The sequence below is a fragment of the Drosophila melanogaster genome, chromosome 3L (genome assembly GCF_000001215.4).
Source record: "Drosophila melanogaster chromosome 3L".
In the NCBI taxonomy this organism is placed as follows: domain Eukaryota; kingdom Metazoa; phylum Arthropoda; class Insecta; order Diptera; family Drosophilidae; genus Drosophila; species Drosophila melanogaster.
The window spans coordinates 21,690,612-21,707,677 of NT_037436.4; the positions used below are offsets into that span (position 1 = coordinate 21,690,612).

Below are 17,066 nucleotides of genomic sequence, written 5' to 3' on the forward strand. Positions count from 1 at the left end.
AGCTTGTGTCAAGTGTCCGTCAGGTATCATCGCTTTCCCAAGTCCATCTCCAGCGGATTCTGTTCGCTCGCCTGCAGCCGCATTAGATGGCCATCGTGTTGGCTGCCTAATACACATTATGCCATAAAGCGTTACCAAATCGCTATTAGCACGTCGGGAGGTACGCCCCTGGGAGTAAGGGATGGCCATAAAATGGGATGGAAATAGAAGAGCAGGACCAGAGGAATGGATGTAGGTGTAGGCATGGGTAGCGGACATAGGCAATGAATTGATCAAATAAATTGCTGTGATGGACAGATCGATAACGATCGATAATGATAATGATAGTGGCGATGTCGATGATGATGGGCCTGACCTGAGCAATGTGGACGAGAAAGGGCGCTGGTTGAGCCATGATGAAATTGTTGGCTTCGATTTTGGCTAATTGCCAGAGTCCATTTGAAATGCCCACTTAGGGCTAATTGGTCCCCTCGGAAGCGCCGCCAAGAAATGTACAAACATTTCACGCTGTGCTTGTCATGGATGTTGTAATTGATGCTGCCGCCTCCGGGCTCCAGCATCCCGTCTCCCGACTCCCGATTCCTGACAACCCAGTCCCGCTGCCCAGTTTGGGTCCTGCAACATTGTGTGCCATGTCAGGAGATGTCAACCAGTGAGGCGACGGGACCACGATGTCCGAGTCCAGCCGACCACGACTATGACTCCCTGACTACGACTATGACGATGACGACGAGGATGGCGAATCTAACAACTTTGATTGACTTGTGATTTGAAGGCGCGCCTAATTGAAGCCAGGCGGCTGCAAAGAGAGAAGCAGATTCTGGGATTCTGTCATCGGACTGCGGGTGCACTGTCCAAACCGCATGTCTAAAACTCACAGAGCTCATCAGCTTGGAAAAAGTATGTATTATTTTAATTTTTAATTTTTAAGCTGGAAAAAAGTATTTCTAAAGTTTTTTCTTTCATGCTTACAAAAAGGGGTATAATTTTTATGTAATTCAATAAGAATAAATGTTGTATTGTGTTAAACAGGAAAGTATACAAACCACGGCAAGCCGAAGCTGATTTGCCTCAATTATTCTTCTTAAAAAAATAAGTAATTGATACAAAATTGTTATTTCTTTCGTATTATATTTAATAAATTTGCCGACTGTTTCTATGAAAACTACATGACTAGTCATCCGATTTTGATTAAATTAAAACCATAACAAATGAGAACATTTGTACTACTTGCTTGAAAATATCGACTCGACTGATCAGGAATATATATATGTTATATATGTTATATATATAATGTTACATATCTATCAATATAGTATGATTTCACTCTATTCGAACATAATTAATCAGAAAACACGATTGCAACGTAATTGGATTTAGATCTTTTGATTGCCATAAAGTGTGATTGAAAGCACACCAATGGCATCCCTTTGCGGATAAGTGAAGTTGCCCAGGCATTTATCTCAGTGCCTTCGGCTGGACAAGAGCTCCTTGTGTTGACTGCCCTGGTAAAATGTTCGTGAGAAATGTCATTAATACGAGCGAACGATGTGACTGCCTGGAGATGTGGACGGGAATGTTGGCTGGCCATGGCCCACTCCGTCCTGGCCACTCCATCCGCACCGCATTGTTGAACTTAATTAATGTGGGGATGGAGTGGAGGCGCTCCTTCCACCTCGCATCCTCCTGGCGAACACGCCCTCAGCATGCACTCGACTTGGTCAGTAGAAGTGGAAGTGGTGGTGGTAGTGGTAGTGGTAGTCCCTTGACCGCCTCACGCCATATATGGGGTCAAGTCCTCAGAGGCGTCGTCGCGTCTTGCAATGGGAAGTGCTCCATGGAGCACTTAGAACCAGACGATAATCGTCGAACGTTTATCTATTCCAATACAGCCGCTGTCCAATACAGCTCCGGACGAGCTGCACCCAAACCAATCGCCGGCTGAAAGGCGTTAACAAATTATTTGAAACATGTAGCGCCGCGTCGGCATCCAATAATCCTCCCCGCACTTGGATCCCATCCCATCCCATCCTATTCCTTACCATCCCATCCTATCGAGTCCTCCTCCTGAAGAGACCCCTCTGTGGGACAAGCAGGCGTTAATAGGCATTGTTATGCGAATAATTTGCAATTATAGTTAATTGTAATCATCATTGCTGATGTTCCTGTGCGGCAATCGAGAGTTGTTATTCGGCTTCTTTTCTTTTATTGAGATTGGCTTGCTCACCGAGTGTGTGTGTGTGTGGCTCGGGGCCATTGCAGTATGTACAACATTTCGTGTTTGCTTAGGCGATCGCTTTACTTGGCTAGTCAAATGGGTATTAAGCCTATTACTATTACTTACTGGAGTATGTGTGTTCACAGGGGCAAAACATCTGTACAAATATACTCGACGAGCGTCAGGTGGATTCCAGGGACTTCTCACTGCCTTTACAATTGAGCTGAAAGCTCTTAACGCAAATTCGAGCCAAGTTATTTCATCCACATGGTTTGCCCCTGCGTTCTTGAGTTATTTCAGAGCAGTAGAGCTGTTTGAATGCTATCAAAACTTTTGAGGGACAATTTACTTTAATAAATCACAAGCCAGAAATAACTCGGTATAATTATTTAAGAATCGCAAGGCCTTCAAGGACTTATTTGATAGAATCGTTGCTACAGCGAGTGTGTAAAATGTAACCAGTGTAGATGGTCGATATTGCTAAACTATATGTAGGTCTTGCTTTCTGCAGATCCACGAACTTCCACGAACCCTCTGACCGACCGATAGGAATATATCAAAATTCCCAGGGTCAGGTGGGGCCATCCTTAGTCTACTAAACTTAGATGCAAAGATCTTAGCAGTTATGACAAAAATATTACACTATGTGAAATGATCGTGGAATATCATTTTCTTATTGCTGCTCCTTGGGAGCCGTACCTTAAAGTTAAGAAAAAATACTCAGTTCCAGTGTTCTCGATGCTCGGCACTCCTTGGGATCTCCTCGGGATTACTCAGTACAGGATGCCGGGATGGACGGCCCCGCTGCGCTGGAAGTACACATTCGGATTGCTGCTCAACGTGGGCTCCAGCGTGGTGTAAAGATTCGTTTCGTCTGGTCGTATAAACATGCCTGAAAATAGCCATAATTACAATCCATTCGGAGTTCGGGAACAGCCTAAGTCCTCATTGGTAATACTGTTTGTGTGCAGGAATGCATAATCTCGAGTGGGGTTACAAATTATGGTAGTACACACTGTTTTAAAAACCATTTTTTAAATCATTAGCTGACTAATGGAGAAGTCAGCTATGTATATAATACAAAGATTAACATAAATCAGTTCATAGAACAACTTGTAGCAATGCTATTTACATATGTCATTGATTGAATATATCTCGTGTATTTTATAGTTTTCCCTCCACTTAAAAAGCTTTTTCGAATAATTATATTTGCTTTTCCAAAAAAATTGTATGTTTGTGAATTAAATAAACATTGATTTGGTAAAGTGTGCATAAATTTAACAAATAAATATTTTAGCCCATGGGTCGTTAGCAAATAAATCTATAAATATTTATTGACTCTACCTTTAGAGTACAGAAACCCAAAACTGCTAGTGGATGCTATCCACCCAATTGCACAATATTTGTACACCATTTTCGGATGACGCCCTCCCTGCAGACAAACGGCAATATCCCTAGGGGATGGCCAGCAACCGGCGAGTATTACCTGGCGCATAGCGCAGCGTTTTGGCCAACTGCGCCGCTTGTGTCATGGAGCTTAGCGAGTTGCCCAACTGCTTGAGGGTCAACGGCGTGAGCGTGGGCGGTGCGGCTTGCTGTGGTGGCGGTGGTTGCGGTGGCAGTGGTGGTGGTGGTGCGGGAGGATAATAGCAGAACGGGTGCGGACTCAGGTGTGCTGGAAAATAGTGATACATACGCGTATAGCTCGGCGGTGCGGCAGTGACCAGAGCAACCCGATCTGTCGGCGGATTGCGTTGTGCGAGGTGCGGTAGAGCGGTGGTGCGGTGGTGGAGGAGTGGGTGCGTGTGTGGTTTGGAGTCCCAGTGCCCAGATCCCAGAGTAACCAAACCATTAACAAAACCAGTCGTGACCCACACACGCGCATATGTAGTATTACGTATAGGATAAACATATATGTACAGTAATTATTGGTTTTTGACAATAAATGTAAATTCGATTAAGTTTCGAAAGGGTAGAAATACCGGAAACAAAACCAAAAGAGTCAACCAGCAATGAAAGAGGTTCCGAATGATTGATGAACATGAAGGTAATGAAAAAATTACAGATACCACACGAATGGATTATGAAATGACATATGCAAGTGTGCGGGTCGTGAGCGTGTCGAGAATTTTTTGATTACGTTTGACAAGGTTTGAATGTGATGATGATGATGATGATGGAGGTGAAGTATGTTTTAACGATACGGGGAGATATGTATATAGAGTCGATGCAGTGGTGATGATGATGATGAGGATGTTTTCGTTTTCGTTGTTGATGTTGTAGATGGGTGTCGTGTTGGTTGGCGGTGGTTTTTGATGACATTTGTATGCATGACAAGACAAATAAGAAGTAAACAAAATAAAATAATAAATAGGTGTGTTTATGTATATATGTGTTTTGTTTTCATGTGCTTAGATTGCAACCTTAGCCAAATGCTCGCAGATAAATCAGTAAATATGTCACAATCCTGCCCACGGTCAGCCTTAATTGGTGTGACCCAGAGCCCGAACCCAGACGCAGATGTTCCCAATTCGAGGAAATTACCCATATTGCCATATTACCCATATTTCACACTTTTGCCGGCCAATTTATGGCGGCCCTAATGATGTCAAACGATTTCATGTCAATGGGCTAACTCTGCACCCTCGAGCTATGGAGAAAGTTAGTCCCACTTGTGTGTATTTATTGTTGTTTTTACGGGTATTGGGCAAAACCCCGAGCTATATCCACTGGAATCTTAATCGGTTTGTGTTGGATTTACAAACAGTTTTTGCCCTTGTTTATCCATTTTACAGAGCTGTGACCTTCATTACCCTAAGGGGTTAAAAAAAAACTTGTATAGCAATATACCCAGAGGTTTGCTACACAATTTTTTCACGACGCCCAATAAAAAACGTGCGTTATGGTTGCAATTGCGAATTTTCCCCCTTAACGGACATAAAATTAACTTCAAGCTTAGCCATACCTTTGGTCTCCCTCGATTCAGCAACCGAGTTTCCCTTTTAGATAAGAACAAGACCTAATTGTTGGACTATTTTTTATCTGTGATACACTTGGCAGAATTAGCAGGCAGTTAGCCTCCGAACTTCTGGTTAATATTCACTCGAGAGGGCTAAAGCCTAACGAATGTGAGCCAAAGCAACGGACTGCAGCTGGGGCAATAACTTACGATTATTATTATATTTTCAACAGCTCTGTGGGCCAGCGAATTGAACGAGTGTGGCAAACTGTGTTAATGACATGAAAACCGACTAAAAGAGGGACGAGAAGAGAGGCTGGAAAATCGGGGGATCTGAACTCTGAACGGTGTTAAAAGCTGCTGTAACATGCCAACCTCCTTTTTCCGTAGCACTTTCTTGGGCTTCTAATTAACTTAGAACAAATACTGCAATTAAGCTCGCTTGCTTTTCTGAGACTTCTGTTCTGTTTCCCCTACCACGAATGTGGAATTATGTGTCAGAAAATGAAACTGCATGTGTGTGCCAGAATCGGAATCGGAATCCGTATCTGTATATGTATCTGTATCCGTGCCTGTGACTCCATATATATGTGTATCTGTATCTGTATCTGCGGTGGGCAGGCTTTTGCATTTCGCGTTAAAAAAGAAACTAGTTTTCAGCAGCAGCAGCCGCCAGCTGAAGCGGCAAATTTAGCTTAATTCCGTTTGGGCCGAGACCAACTAGAAAATCTTTCTCTGCGATTTGAGCCGTCTGTCAGCTCACTTGGCCATTATGAATTATGTGCGCCAGCATTAAATATGCTACTTTAGCGCAACGAGACGAAATATGACGAAAAACGCTAATTAAGTGCAAATATGTATTGCCATTCTAGAGATTGGATTTCTTTGGTGTTGGTGTACCCACCAGAGGAGTTGAGGAGTCCTATGTATATGGCTAGAGATGGCAGGAATACGTGCCCCTGACTTTATTTGAAAATATGTTTAAAAATTGTTTTTCCTTTTTATAAATCTAGTTAATAAGAAAAATTTACACTAGAAGAATGCTTATTGCGTTTTTGTTTTAAATATAGTATGTAAACCCTTTATTAGATACAGTGGATTGGAGAAATGCCAATTTATACAATTTATATACGAAGAACTGTATGGTCTATTTGTAATATTAAAAAATAAAAAGTACTTAATATCCATACCACCGTTAGTTATCCAACTTAAGTTATGAGTTCCTGCGGCAATTGAAATATGTACCCAAAGCATGTCTTTCCGGCTACTGTAGAAATTCTTCTTATGAATTATTCCCCTTCTTGAGCTGGGCGATTTATACCATCTCCATTATTTTCCCACTTTTAATTCCTCTTTCCGTGTGCTGGCCCGGCTGTTTTTACTTTTCCTCACTTGCATTTAATTATTTCTGCCTCTTTCACCGGCTGGGGGAAATTCATTAAAATTGCCCATCTCTATTGGGTCTCTGTCTCCGACAGAGCCACGTTTTGCATTTCGCATTTGCAGTTTGTCGGAGTACACCGCCCCCGCCCCCGCCCCAGTGCATCACCTTCCTTACCCTGGGCCCAGTATCTTCTATCTGGCTAGCAACAAGTTGGAGTTAAACCAACTGCCGCACGTTGACTGATTGCTACGTGCAGATTGTCATTGTTCGTTTTTGTTGTGGGCCCAGCTCGGTTGCTCGGTTGCGCAGTTGCTCAGTTGTCCAGTTGCCTTCGCCGCTGTTGTTCTTGCCACAGCCGAGTTGCCTTTGTTACTGCTGCTGCTGTTGTTAGTTGCTACATACTTTGCAGACTTGAGTAATTTCTTCGCCGAGCGCTGGCTTTTTGCTTTTCCAGACTTTCCTCATTGGCTTCGGCGTTGACTCTTTCTTTCTGCCTCCGGCCACAGCGCCAAAGGTTGTTGCTTTTGCCTTGGCCGTAGTCTGGCTCTTTGAGAGTGAGTTGCCAGATGTTGTGATATCACGAAGCAGCATTATAACTAATTGGCCACGTTCGTTCTAAGCCATCCCATCCCCTTCCCTTCCATCCCATCGCATATCCACCCAACTCCCCCTATCTCCTCCAGCCAGAGTTCATTGTCATGAAATGCGCTTCGGAGATTTTCCATCCCATTGCGAGGCGGAAGAAAAGCATTTTTCACATGGCCGCAACGCTGGGCAATTTGCATATTTCGGCTAAGGGCGTATGACCTTCGAATTGCTACAATTCAATTTACATTTTAGCTAAGTGAGTGCTTTAGAGATGGGTGCTGGATCGTGTATAACAACCAGAAGCCATAGATTAATCTTCGTATATAAAACACCACAAAAGCGATCAAGCGATCTTCTTAGACAGTGTAAAAGAAACATCCAAGCCAACGGATTCATTTCCTTACTTTATTACTCTACCTATTAGAAATAATTGATTTAAAATAACACTCTTTAATCTATATGTTTTAATCAAATTTGGATAAGTACACAAGGCTATAGTCGATTTATAATAAGCCATTGTGGATTCTTTATTGTACTCAACAGTTTGCAATCGCTTATTGTAGCAGTAGGGACTAGCTTTTTACATTGTCATTCTTTTTAAGCGGAACCATATCGCACTTTTCGTATATGCCCCCTATTCTTTCGACCCTGAGCGGCAACCACAAGCCGATGAATATACCGTAAGGCCGAGGCGATCTCCTGGCCAATTTAGCGTAATAATTTCAGCATGTGCATTGGCGCATGGCTCATTGGCTCCCTCGGCTACCTCAGATCCGATCCCCTCGTGATCGGATGGCCTAAACCGCTTTGAGCCGGGCTAAGAGCTGGTACCAAGACCTGAGTTGGCTTTTCCGCTTTCGGTTTCATTGCCGCAATTCGGAACTGGTTATCGATTACGCTGCTGGACGGCTGCTGGCACTTCTAGGCAAAACTAAATATCATCGCTCCACAGCATCCAGCCCGGCTATCCGTGGCAGCGGCTCCTATTGCAAACCGCTATAATTTTGTGGTAATATACAGTGACGCTCGTTTCAAGCACGTGCTGCCAGCATTTACCCAACTCATATATTAAGTCCCATATACAGCCGCCGCGGCGGACTGCAAACTGAAGTTGGTTACGATACTCAACAACACGTACTTCACAGATTTGTACATTGCGCCATCGTCATCATCATGATTATCATCTTGCCCATCATCGTTGTCAAGTTTTCTGCCCCTCGCCGTTCTGTTTTGTTCTTTAGTTTTTGTTTTTGCTCTTTGGTTTTTCAATTTCAAGTTCGTTGCCTCAGTCTTTGGTTAGCAGGCAGTGGTCTTAGAACAATTGAGGCTAATCGAAACATTTTTATGTCATATTTTCGACAGCTGATGCTGGTCGAAGCGTTTCGATGGGTGCCCCATGGCAATGTTATGCTCTAGACAAAGCCAGGTTAACAAAAATCATTTGATGGAAATCGCTGTCTGAGGTGTTTTTTTAGATTGCTTTAAATTTGGCAATGAAATATAACAATTTGTGCTATCTCTTATATGTTTACTTCGGGGAATAAATGAAAAATGTGTTTCCAACAACAGAGGTAATGGTAAATAAAGAAATAATATTAAAATTAACATTACAATTCTTTTGTAACGTGCTTTCTATTATAGCTGTTATTGTTTTTTGCTGATAAGTATTTTCGATTTAAAAGAAAGACTAAGTTAACAATTTGTTAAACTCTAATGTTAAGCATAATTGTTATGCATATTAATGCAGCAAACAAAAGACTAAGGGACGAACGTGGGTTCACTTTTCAGGCAGAAACTTAATACTTTCTAATTAGTTTTGTGCGCAAAATATAATTTCTACAAAAGAATCTAATATAATCATAGCCTTAATTTATGCACTTCTCATAACATAAATGAGATTTCTTTTAGCTAAGCCCCATTGGGCCAACTGGTTTACGACAATGAAGCAACCATTTGGAAGTATCCATCAATAACACACGAAACCTCGGATGGAGCTAAGCTTCAGGTCCTCAAGTGTGCGAAAAGTAAAAATAACAGATACAAAGCCAATCTCTGGACTGTTCACAGTTAAATGACGATGTGGCCTCCCTGGGCTCTTTATTGACAAATCCCCATCGATCGATAAACATATAAGACAAATAGAAAAAATTTCCGCACGGGTCTCGGGAGTGTAGCGACAAGCTTTAACCTTCCAAGGTCTGCTCGAATCTGTTGGATCTGCCCGGCTCCACGGGCATGAATGATCAATTTTATGTTTGTGGCTGCCTGGCATAAAGTCACTCAATAAAATTACAAAAAATTGCGACGCCGAGAAGAGAGAACAAAGACCGCTGGCAGATGCCCAGATGCCTAGATTGATGGGCCCGGCCCGTCTTACTGACCAACTGGCCAAGTGGCGTCATTGCCAAGTCGAAGATGGGACACTCTGCGGACCGATAAGGTCACTGGATCGTCTTCCAGTTTATTCCAGTTGCAGTTTTCCCACCAAGCGTTCGGCGGGGCCCAGGGGTTAGGGTATTATGATAACATCACGCAGCGGCAACGGAAGTATGTACGAGTATCTATTTTTGTGGCACCGCCTGTCATCGCGCCGCTCGTTGTTAACAGCTGCCCGAAGCGCTTACAACAATGCGACTTCAATTAAAGCAGCCCAGCAACCTTGAACTCTCGTTCAATCAGCGGCAACAGCCTGGTCATCCCCACGACATCCTTTCCGCCCCATCCAGCCGAGCCCGGACCCACACAGCAAGAAATTATATTGAAACACGATTATCAATCTAAGTGTATGTGATTTTCGTTGAATAATGTGTTTTGTGCAAGCCAAAGCAAATGAATTAGGCAACGAACTCTTAAGTTTGTTAGTCACATTTCATTCCAACTCCATCTTCTTAGTAGTTTTAATAATTTTATTGGAATTATTAGTAATTTATTCTATATTATTTCATTTCACCCTTACAGTGGGTATATTGATTTTAGGCAGACATTTGCTCCGCTGTAAAGGAGATATTTAAAGACCATTTTGAAAAATAAATATCCTTGATTGAGATCAATATAATAGAAATTTCGTAATGTAAATGCGTAATACGCATTATTTTTTGTTTAAATACCTAAATCAGAATTGTACACCATACATTCATCTTGCTTGTATTCTTCTTGTATTCTTGCTTTTAAATAACATTATCTAAGCAGTGGATTTACAAAGCTTTGATTATCCATTTAAAAGAGATCTACATTTTTCTGTGTGCACGAAAGACCCAAGCTGCAGCTGTCAATCTGCGTTCATTCTTTGCCTTCGACTTTGACTTCATGGCGGCAATCATCGAGAGTTGGCCTTTGTCTGCGCCCTTTCCCCTGGTCCACTGATCCCCTGGCCATGCCCTGCCCCTGCCCTTGCCCTGGTATCTTTTGGCCCGGTTCATTCCTTGGCGTCAACGCCGTTAGCTGTCGTTTAGTTTATTGTTGCAAATTGTTCAGTGAATTATGTGCCGAACTGCTTGCTGCCAACGACCACACACACAAGTGCCAGTGAGTGTGTATGTTTAAAGGCTTGGCAGGAAATTTGATATTACGGATTTATTGGAAATGACTTTCGGTTCACCCCGCGGTTTCGGCTTACCAGTTGTGGGATTCCTTATTTTGGAGCACATTTATGATTTAAAATCATGAAAGTTCTATAGGACGTTAACTTATTAATACATTTCAGTTCATTAAACTGATTGAAATGAAAGTGCTCCAAATTACTTTGCTTATATTTACAATTGCCAAAGTAAAGTTCACAAGGCATCATTTAAGGTAGCTATTACTTTTGATTTTTAATCATATCAAACAGATTTAATAGCAGTTTTTCGGCGATGGTATTAATTGCTGTACAAAATAGTTTGTGTATCAGGTAATCCTATTTAAAAAATCAGATCCTTGTTTTCTGCATTTGTTCAAATGCCCATGCAGAGGCCTAGGTATGTAATCGTTATATTTCCTGGCTCAGCCAATGGTTTCTCAACTTGCACATGATCGAGAACCATAGCAGTAGATTGCATCTTACTTCAGGGGCACACATCCAATAATTTGCCTCTCCTTAAGCTGTCAACTCAAGCCAGCCAAATCAAGTTCGTTGCCCAAGTCATTTGCTCTTCAATCAGTAAGAGCAATGGCACGAAAAGGGAAAAACTTTTGATTTTTCTCTTGTCTCATCGCCTTATGTACATTTTCAGCCGCTGCCCACATGCAGCTCCAGTTTTTTCTTTCTGTGCCCTTAATCAAGCCGGAACCCATGCTATCGCTGCCTTTGGCTCACTTCACTCAACCTGGCTCAAGTTGAAGTCGAATCGGAGTCGGAACCGAAGAGTCAGCGAGACAACTACACAACCCACACACATGTTTCTGGATCGGATCGGATCGGATTGGATTGGATCGGGTTAGACTATGGGTTGAGGTATGGCTCTGGTCTGGTCTGGGTACGATAATGGCAGCGATTGCAGCTCTCGGCTGATGTTTGCTTCTTTTGCTTGTTAAGCTCTGTGCCTACTTTGATTTTGCTGTGCTCCGTGTGTCTCCAGACATTTGTCTTTGGCTCTTAAGGTTTCTGCCTGCTGCCTAGTTTTTCGTTCGTCGTTGATTTTTGTTACCCCTCAAATGCACTTTCAATTGCAGACAGCTTGACGTATATATATGTAGCCGGGCCAGAGCACTATATCTCTCATTTATCTATCTATATACGAACCTACCTATATTTCGCCTGTCCCTGGCTGCTGCTGCCTCACTTGCTTCAGCCGAGCACCGAGTCGGAATAGAAATTGGTCTTGGAATTGGAACTGAAATCGGAATTCGAGTCTCTGAGCTCTGAGCCCGGGCTACCCACAGGCACTTTGGCTTGTGGGCCGTGGCTCCAACTCCAGATTCGGCTCCAGCTTCCCCAAAGATTCAGCTGCACCTCGGCTTTTGTCCTGTCCCTTCTGCATGGCTCACATACTGCGTCGGATTGGAATTGGGATGCGGATTTAGACTTGAAGTCGTCGTCAAGTAGCTGCCATGTAAAACGCTTCCTACTTCGGCCGACCAATGAATGCATTGTAATAATTTGGAGACCTATTGCAGCGCTCGGGCACTACGCAAATTATGAGGTAGCTGGTTTCCGTGCATAGATTTGATCCTTTGAAATAGTCTTCGGTTAACGAGATCTTTAGTGTCTTCTATTTCGATCGACCTAAACCTACGTTTATATAGCTATTCGATCGCTTCCAATTACCTCAATTAAATTTTCAATTGCCTAACACTGTGCGCAGAGCCTTTCTACTTCGTTTTCCACATGAACTACCTTAAGTTTTCCTCTCCCATTTCTATTCGAAATGCTTTTGCTGACTGTAATCATACTTTTGTGATGTATTTACTTTAATTAAATTACGTAAAGTGTTACGTAGCTCAAGCACGCACAGTTTGAAGCCCCCAGTGGGCGCCCTACCTTCCCCGAAGTCTCCCATATCATTGCAGTTCGCCACATACATAGACCATTCAACTTGTGCTTTCATTAGAAAGCTAAAATAGTTTAAAGCCCTTTGAGTCTTCTTGTTATGTAGAAAGAAGAAATGGAAAACTAATAAAAATAATACACATAAATCCAAATATTGTTTCTGCCAGACAGTTAATAAATGGCCGAATTTGCAAGTCAGTTCCACTTGCTCTTTAAAAAGCGAATCTCACCGAAATTTAAGCAAAATTTATCACCGACCAATGTGAAATTCCACTAATAATTTTTCAGCGGTGTTGATGGCTTTATTGACATCGCCAGAAATGATTCGAGCTGTAGCAGCGAAAATTTAATCAAAGACCTAACCCACGAACCTGGACGTTCTCACATAGAAAATGAAAACGAAAGCTGAAAGACAGATGGATCGTTCGATGTGAGCTCTTTTTACACTTGGCTTACACGACGACTGCGGCGTCGGTAAAATTAATATACCAAACAATTACACGGCCCGGCAAAACAATTTTAAGCCCAGTTAATGCCGTCGCACAGTGGCTGCAAGCCACGCAAATTCGCCGCGAAAAATTGCCCACAATTGCCAGTGGCCGAGAAATGAAAGCGCTCAAATTTGCATACTCGTACTGTCAAATGAAGCGTAGCAAAAGGAAAATTGCTACACATACTAATTGGAAAAGAAATGCAAAACCAATGCAAATGAAAATAATGACAGGGCGCGGTTTGCGAAGCTGTCTAATTATTTATTTGACATTGGCAATGACAATGAAACCGAGAGTCCCACAGCAGAGTAATGGATTTTTCTTTCAACTGCTTAAGTTCGTTTTCCATTGAAATCTTATTTGGACATATAAACCATACGTAGAATGATAAGAATAATAAAAAACAAGTATGTTGGACACAATTGATAAGGAATCTTTAGTACTTTCTCACCTAAAAAAGGTGATATATATTTGAATTCATGTTGTCATGATAGCTACTCGAACCACTGTGCGTTGGCTACAGTCTGCTGATGCTCACAGTGTTTGAAAGTTAAGACTTTTGCTTTCCTTCCCCCGACTTGGTTTTTGCTTTTGGAAAGACCAAGCAAATGGATAAACAAGAGTTCAAGAGGTTGTCAGCCCCGCCCCTTTGCGCACATGAGGCAAGAAAGAAAAGAAAGTTATTACAAAATTAACAGAGGCTGACAGCTGACAAGGGCAGAGGAATGGGGCCGAAATGGAACTGTATCTAGCTTGAGTTGGGTCCGACCGCCTCGGGCAGAAAATGTGACAAATTTGGAGGGGAAAAGCTCGTATGAGCGGGACTTACCACCTCCATTGTTGGCACTGGAGCAGTGTTTGGAGCTGAGTCCCTGGCCCGTGTTGGATGCAGAGTTGGGCAGTCCGCAGCCGCTCATCACGCCGTACTTGATGGGCTTGAAGTGGAAGAACGAGGGCGAGTAGCCGGAACCGGCGCGACTCAGGGAACTGAACTGCTCCTCGCGGTCCTCCACGTACAGGCCCTCCTTGCCCATGGCCGCCAGTTGCCTGCCCTTGGGCATGAACATCACCAAGAAGACCGTGGCGGATGTGGCTACCAGACCGAAGGCCACGCAAGCGTCCTTGTGCCGCTCGGCCACGGCCAGGCCGCATAGCATCCATCCCAGCCAGATGGGGATGGCTCCTCCGATGGCCAGCCCAATGTAGGTGGCCTCACGGTAGTTGTCCCTGATGCCGCGCGACTTGATGGCTAGCACGGCGATGAAGACGATCAGAAAGACAATGTAGATCAGCGAGAAGAGCAGCTCCGAGAACTGCGTCTTGCAGAGCGGTATTAGTACGGTGCTAACCGCCGCTATCCGGGTGTAGATCTCCGGAGTCCCGTCCAGCGTTGTGTAGGACGTGGGGTAAAACAGTGCCGAGTAGTTGGTCTGTGAGGCCACCGTGGTGCTAAGGAAGCCACTGCCCATCACAGGCACACTGGTGGTGTATACCTCCGGTGGTTGGGTGAGCAGCCACTGCCCTCCGATCGCTACCTGGATGAGCAGCGCAAAGAGGAGCAGCAATCCCTGGTATGGAGCCGGCAGATACACCCCTCCATTTAGACTAATCAGAAATACGCATTTGACCAGCAGGGCGGCAAAGACCAGGGCGTAGGCCACGCCCACTCCGAAGCGGATGGCCCCGCAACTGATCAACGAGGGCTGTGCGGTGATGATGGCCCCCAAACTAGCGCAGGCGAACAGACCGAGAAGCAGCATCTGGCCCAGAAAGAGGTGCCTACGCGACGGGGACGTCCGCCAGGCCTTGAAGAGCACAAAGATCTCGAACGCTGCCATCATGAGCATGGTGAGGGTGGCCAGGACTAGCACCGGCACCACCCACGGCTCCTTGCGTAGTCCCGCGAAGGGCAAGTGGGTGGACACTATACTGGGCGGTGTGCTGTTGGAGCTGCTCCCGGGAGTCACCCGTCCAGTGGTGCCGGCTGCTCGCGCCTTCGCCCCTGAACTCCGACGGGGCGTGGCTGGTGTGGTGGTGGACGTGGTGCTGCTAGAACTGCTGGCCGATAGTGTGGGTACCACAAAGAATTCCGTCGACATTTCGAGACGGGCAGCACTGGAGACATTGCCACCCGGAAAATTGAGATCCAATTGTTTGGCAGATCGCTGGGTCTGAGGAGCTGCCGGAGTAGTGGTACTAGTGGTGCTACTTGTAGTACTTGTAGTCGTGCTGGTAGTAGTGGTGGTGCTGGTGGCATTACGGCTACTCGGCTTAAGCACCTGGTAGGCGTTGCGATCCGATTCCTGGCTGGTCACCAGGCGCACCCGCCGCCAAATGTTGTTGCCATTAACGCTGAGGCTGCGCGACGCCGGCGTGGTGGCGATCAACTGCATGATCAGCAGCAGGATCAGCAGCAGGTGGCGTCTACCGGCCATTGGATGTGGTGACCTTCGATGCCCTGGACCTCTGACAATATAATCAAACGCGGCACATCTCTTGCAAACGCACACTAACCACGCACTCGCGATCGCGATTGTTCAGGTTCGTAAATTCTTCAGTCCTCGCAGGCCCTAGATCATGAATTCTTCTTCTCGATTCTCGCGCTAAAACGTCCGCTCGCTCCGATCGACCAACTGCAACTGACTGGCGGCTCTGCAAGTTGGGCTTTGGACCGGCTTAGTCGTTTGAGACCAGTTTGACGGCAGCCAAGTCGAACTAACACTTGTTTGAGTTCGATGTGCGTTTGCTAACCCGGCTAACACTTACAGGAACGCAACATGATGCGTGGGAGGCAGTTGGGGTTTGGGGCGCTTTATATGATTTTTTGCAATGTAGAGTATTGCACGAGCATTTACTAAAGCATCCTTTGAATTTGATACAACATTCGTTACTCGATCTTCTGGCTTTAAGGTTTAGTATATAGCTTCAACAACTAATGTTCTAAATAGCTCAATGTCTTGCTGAAGGGCTATTGATTTCCTCTCGAAAGCTATGGTACTTAATTTCCTATTTAGAGCCAGTAAGAACTCAATTTATCTTTAGCTTCCGTGCTAATCCGCTGGAACATATACTTTAACACAACATTTACATACGTAAGTTTTTTTTCCATTTGATAATTATTCCAATTAGATTTCATATTGCGGGATATTAACATTGGACACAATTTTTTCCTCTGCGGTTGGTTGCAACATCAACTGCAGACGCGATCCACAGACCTAGCTCAGGATCCACACTCAAACCGACTGCGGGATGGAGAACACTTTCATTCGTTCTGCATATGCGGAATTTCGGTTTATGGGCTCTGATGCTCGAGTTGGCTGGTAGGAAAGTGCTATGGGCCATTATCTATTAGCCAACCGCTTTTACGGTCTCCTCGCGGAGCCTCTCTCCTCGAAAACGAGCCAACAAAAGGCCAAATAGCGAAATCCGAGCACAAAAGGTGATTGTAAATCAAAAGAGCGCTAATGGTATATCGATATACAAAGTGTTGAGGCGGGAAAGGCATCGCCAATAGCGTTAGAAACGGCAATAGCAATAGCAACCCGCTCTGATTCCTTAGGTCTTATTGTATTCGGCGCGCGCTTTCAGTCAACCGCAGTTAGAATTCAGATCACCTGAATGAGTGGGCAAAATGTAGCTAGAAGCTGTATTGCATAAAATCGGACTTTAAGTTGGTCTAGCCCGTAATCACAAATATGTATGTAGTCTTCAGGGACTCCCCACAGGTTCTGACCTAAATAAATATCTTAGAGCTATTACTGGGGAATATCTTAATGCATAATCATATTGTTATACGATTCTCGAAACTATGTAATCTTCGAACTCATGTAAGATATTCGCAATGACAGTCCGATTTTGCCTAGCTCTAATTCCAAATGGTCCTGTGAGAGGAATTCTAGCCCAAGCGAACCTTATTGGCCACTGGATATTCATGTCCATATTTGGCATGGCTCGCAATG

At 44.2% G+C, this 17,066-nt stretch overlaps 1 protein-coding gene across 3 annotated transcripts; it reads right to left on the minus strand.

Moving 5' to 3' along the window:
• CG32447 (uncharacterized protein) lies at window positions 1-15,754 on the minus strand. 3 transcript variants are annotated; one of them, NM_168935.2, is made up of 3 exons: window positions 13,937-15,754; window positions 3,705-3,893; window positions 1,318-3,110 (listed from the first exon to the last, which is right to left on the minus strand). In NM_168935.2, exons 1-3 carry the CDS (start codon window positions 15,540-15,542, stop codon window positions 2,992-2,994), a joined length of 1,914 nt encoding a protein of 637 aa, NP_730679.2. In that variant the 5' UTR covers window positions 15,543-15,754; the 3' UTR covers window positions 1,318-2,991. The 3 variants fall into 3 exon arrangements, with proteins under 3 accessions (NP_001262188.1, NP_730679.2, NP_996144.1); NM_206422.2 differs by having other exon boundaries at window positions 2,192-3,110; window positions 3,705-3,956; NM_001275259.1 differs by lacking the exon at window positions 3,705-3,893 and having other exon boundaries at window positions 1-3,110.
• Between the last annotated feature and the right edge of the window lie 1,312 nt (window positions 15,755-17,066).

Excerpts from the sequence above, each read along its gene's own strand:
- CG32447 (NM_206422.2), bottom strand. The coding sequence starts at position 15,542 with ATGGCCGGTAGACGCCACCTGCTGCTGATCCTGCTGCTGATCATGCAG. Across the intron at positions 3,957-13,936 it reads CAGTGCCAACAATGGAGGTG|ATCGGGTTGCTCTGGTCACT; the intron begins GTAAGTCCCGCT and ends ATCCGCCGACAG. Across the intron at positions 3,111-3,704 it reads AACGCTGCGCTATGCGCCAG|GCATGTTTATACGACCAGAC; the intron begins GTAATACTCGCC and ends GGCTATTTTCAG.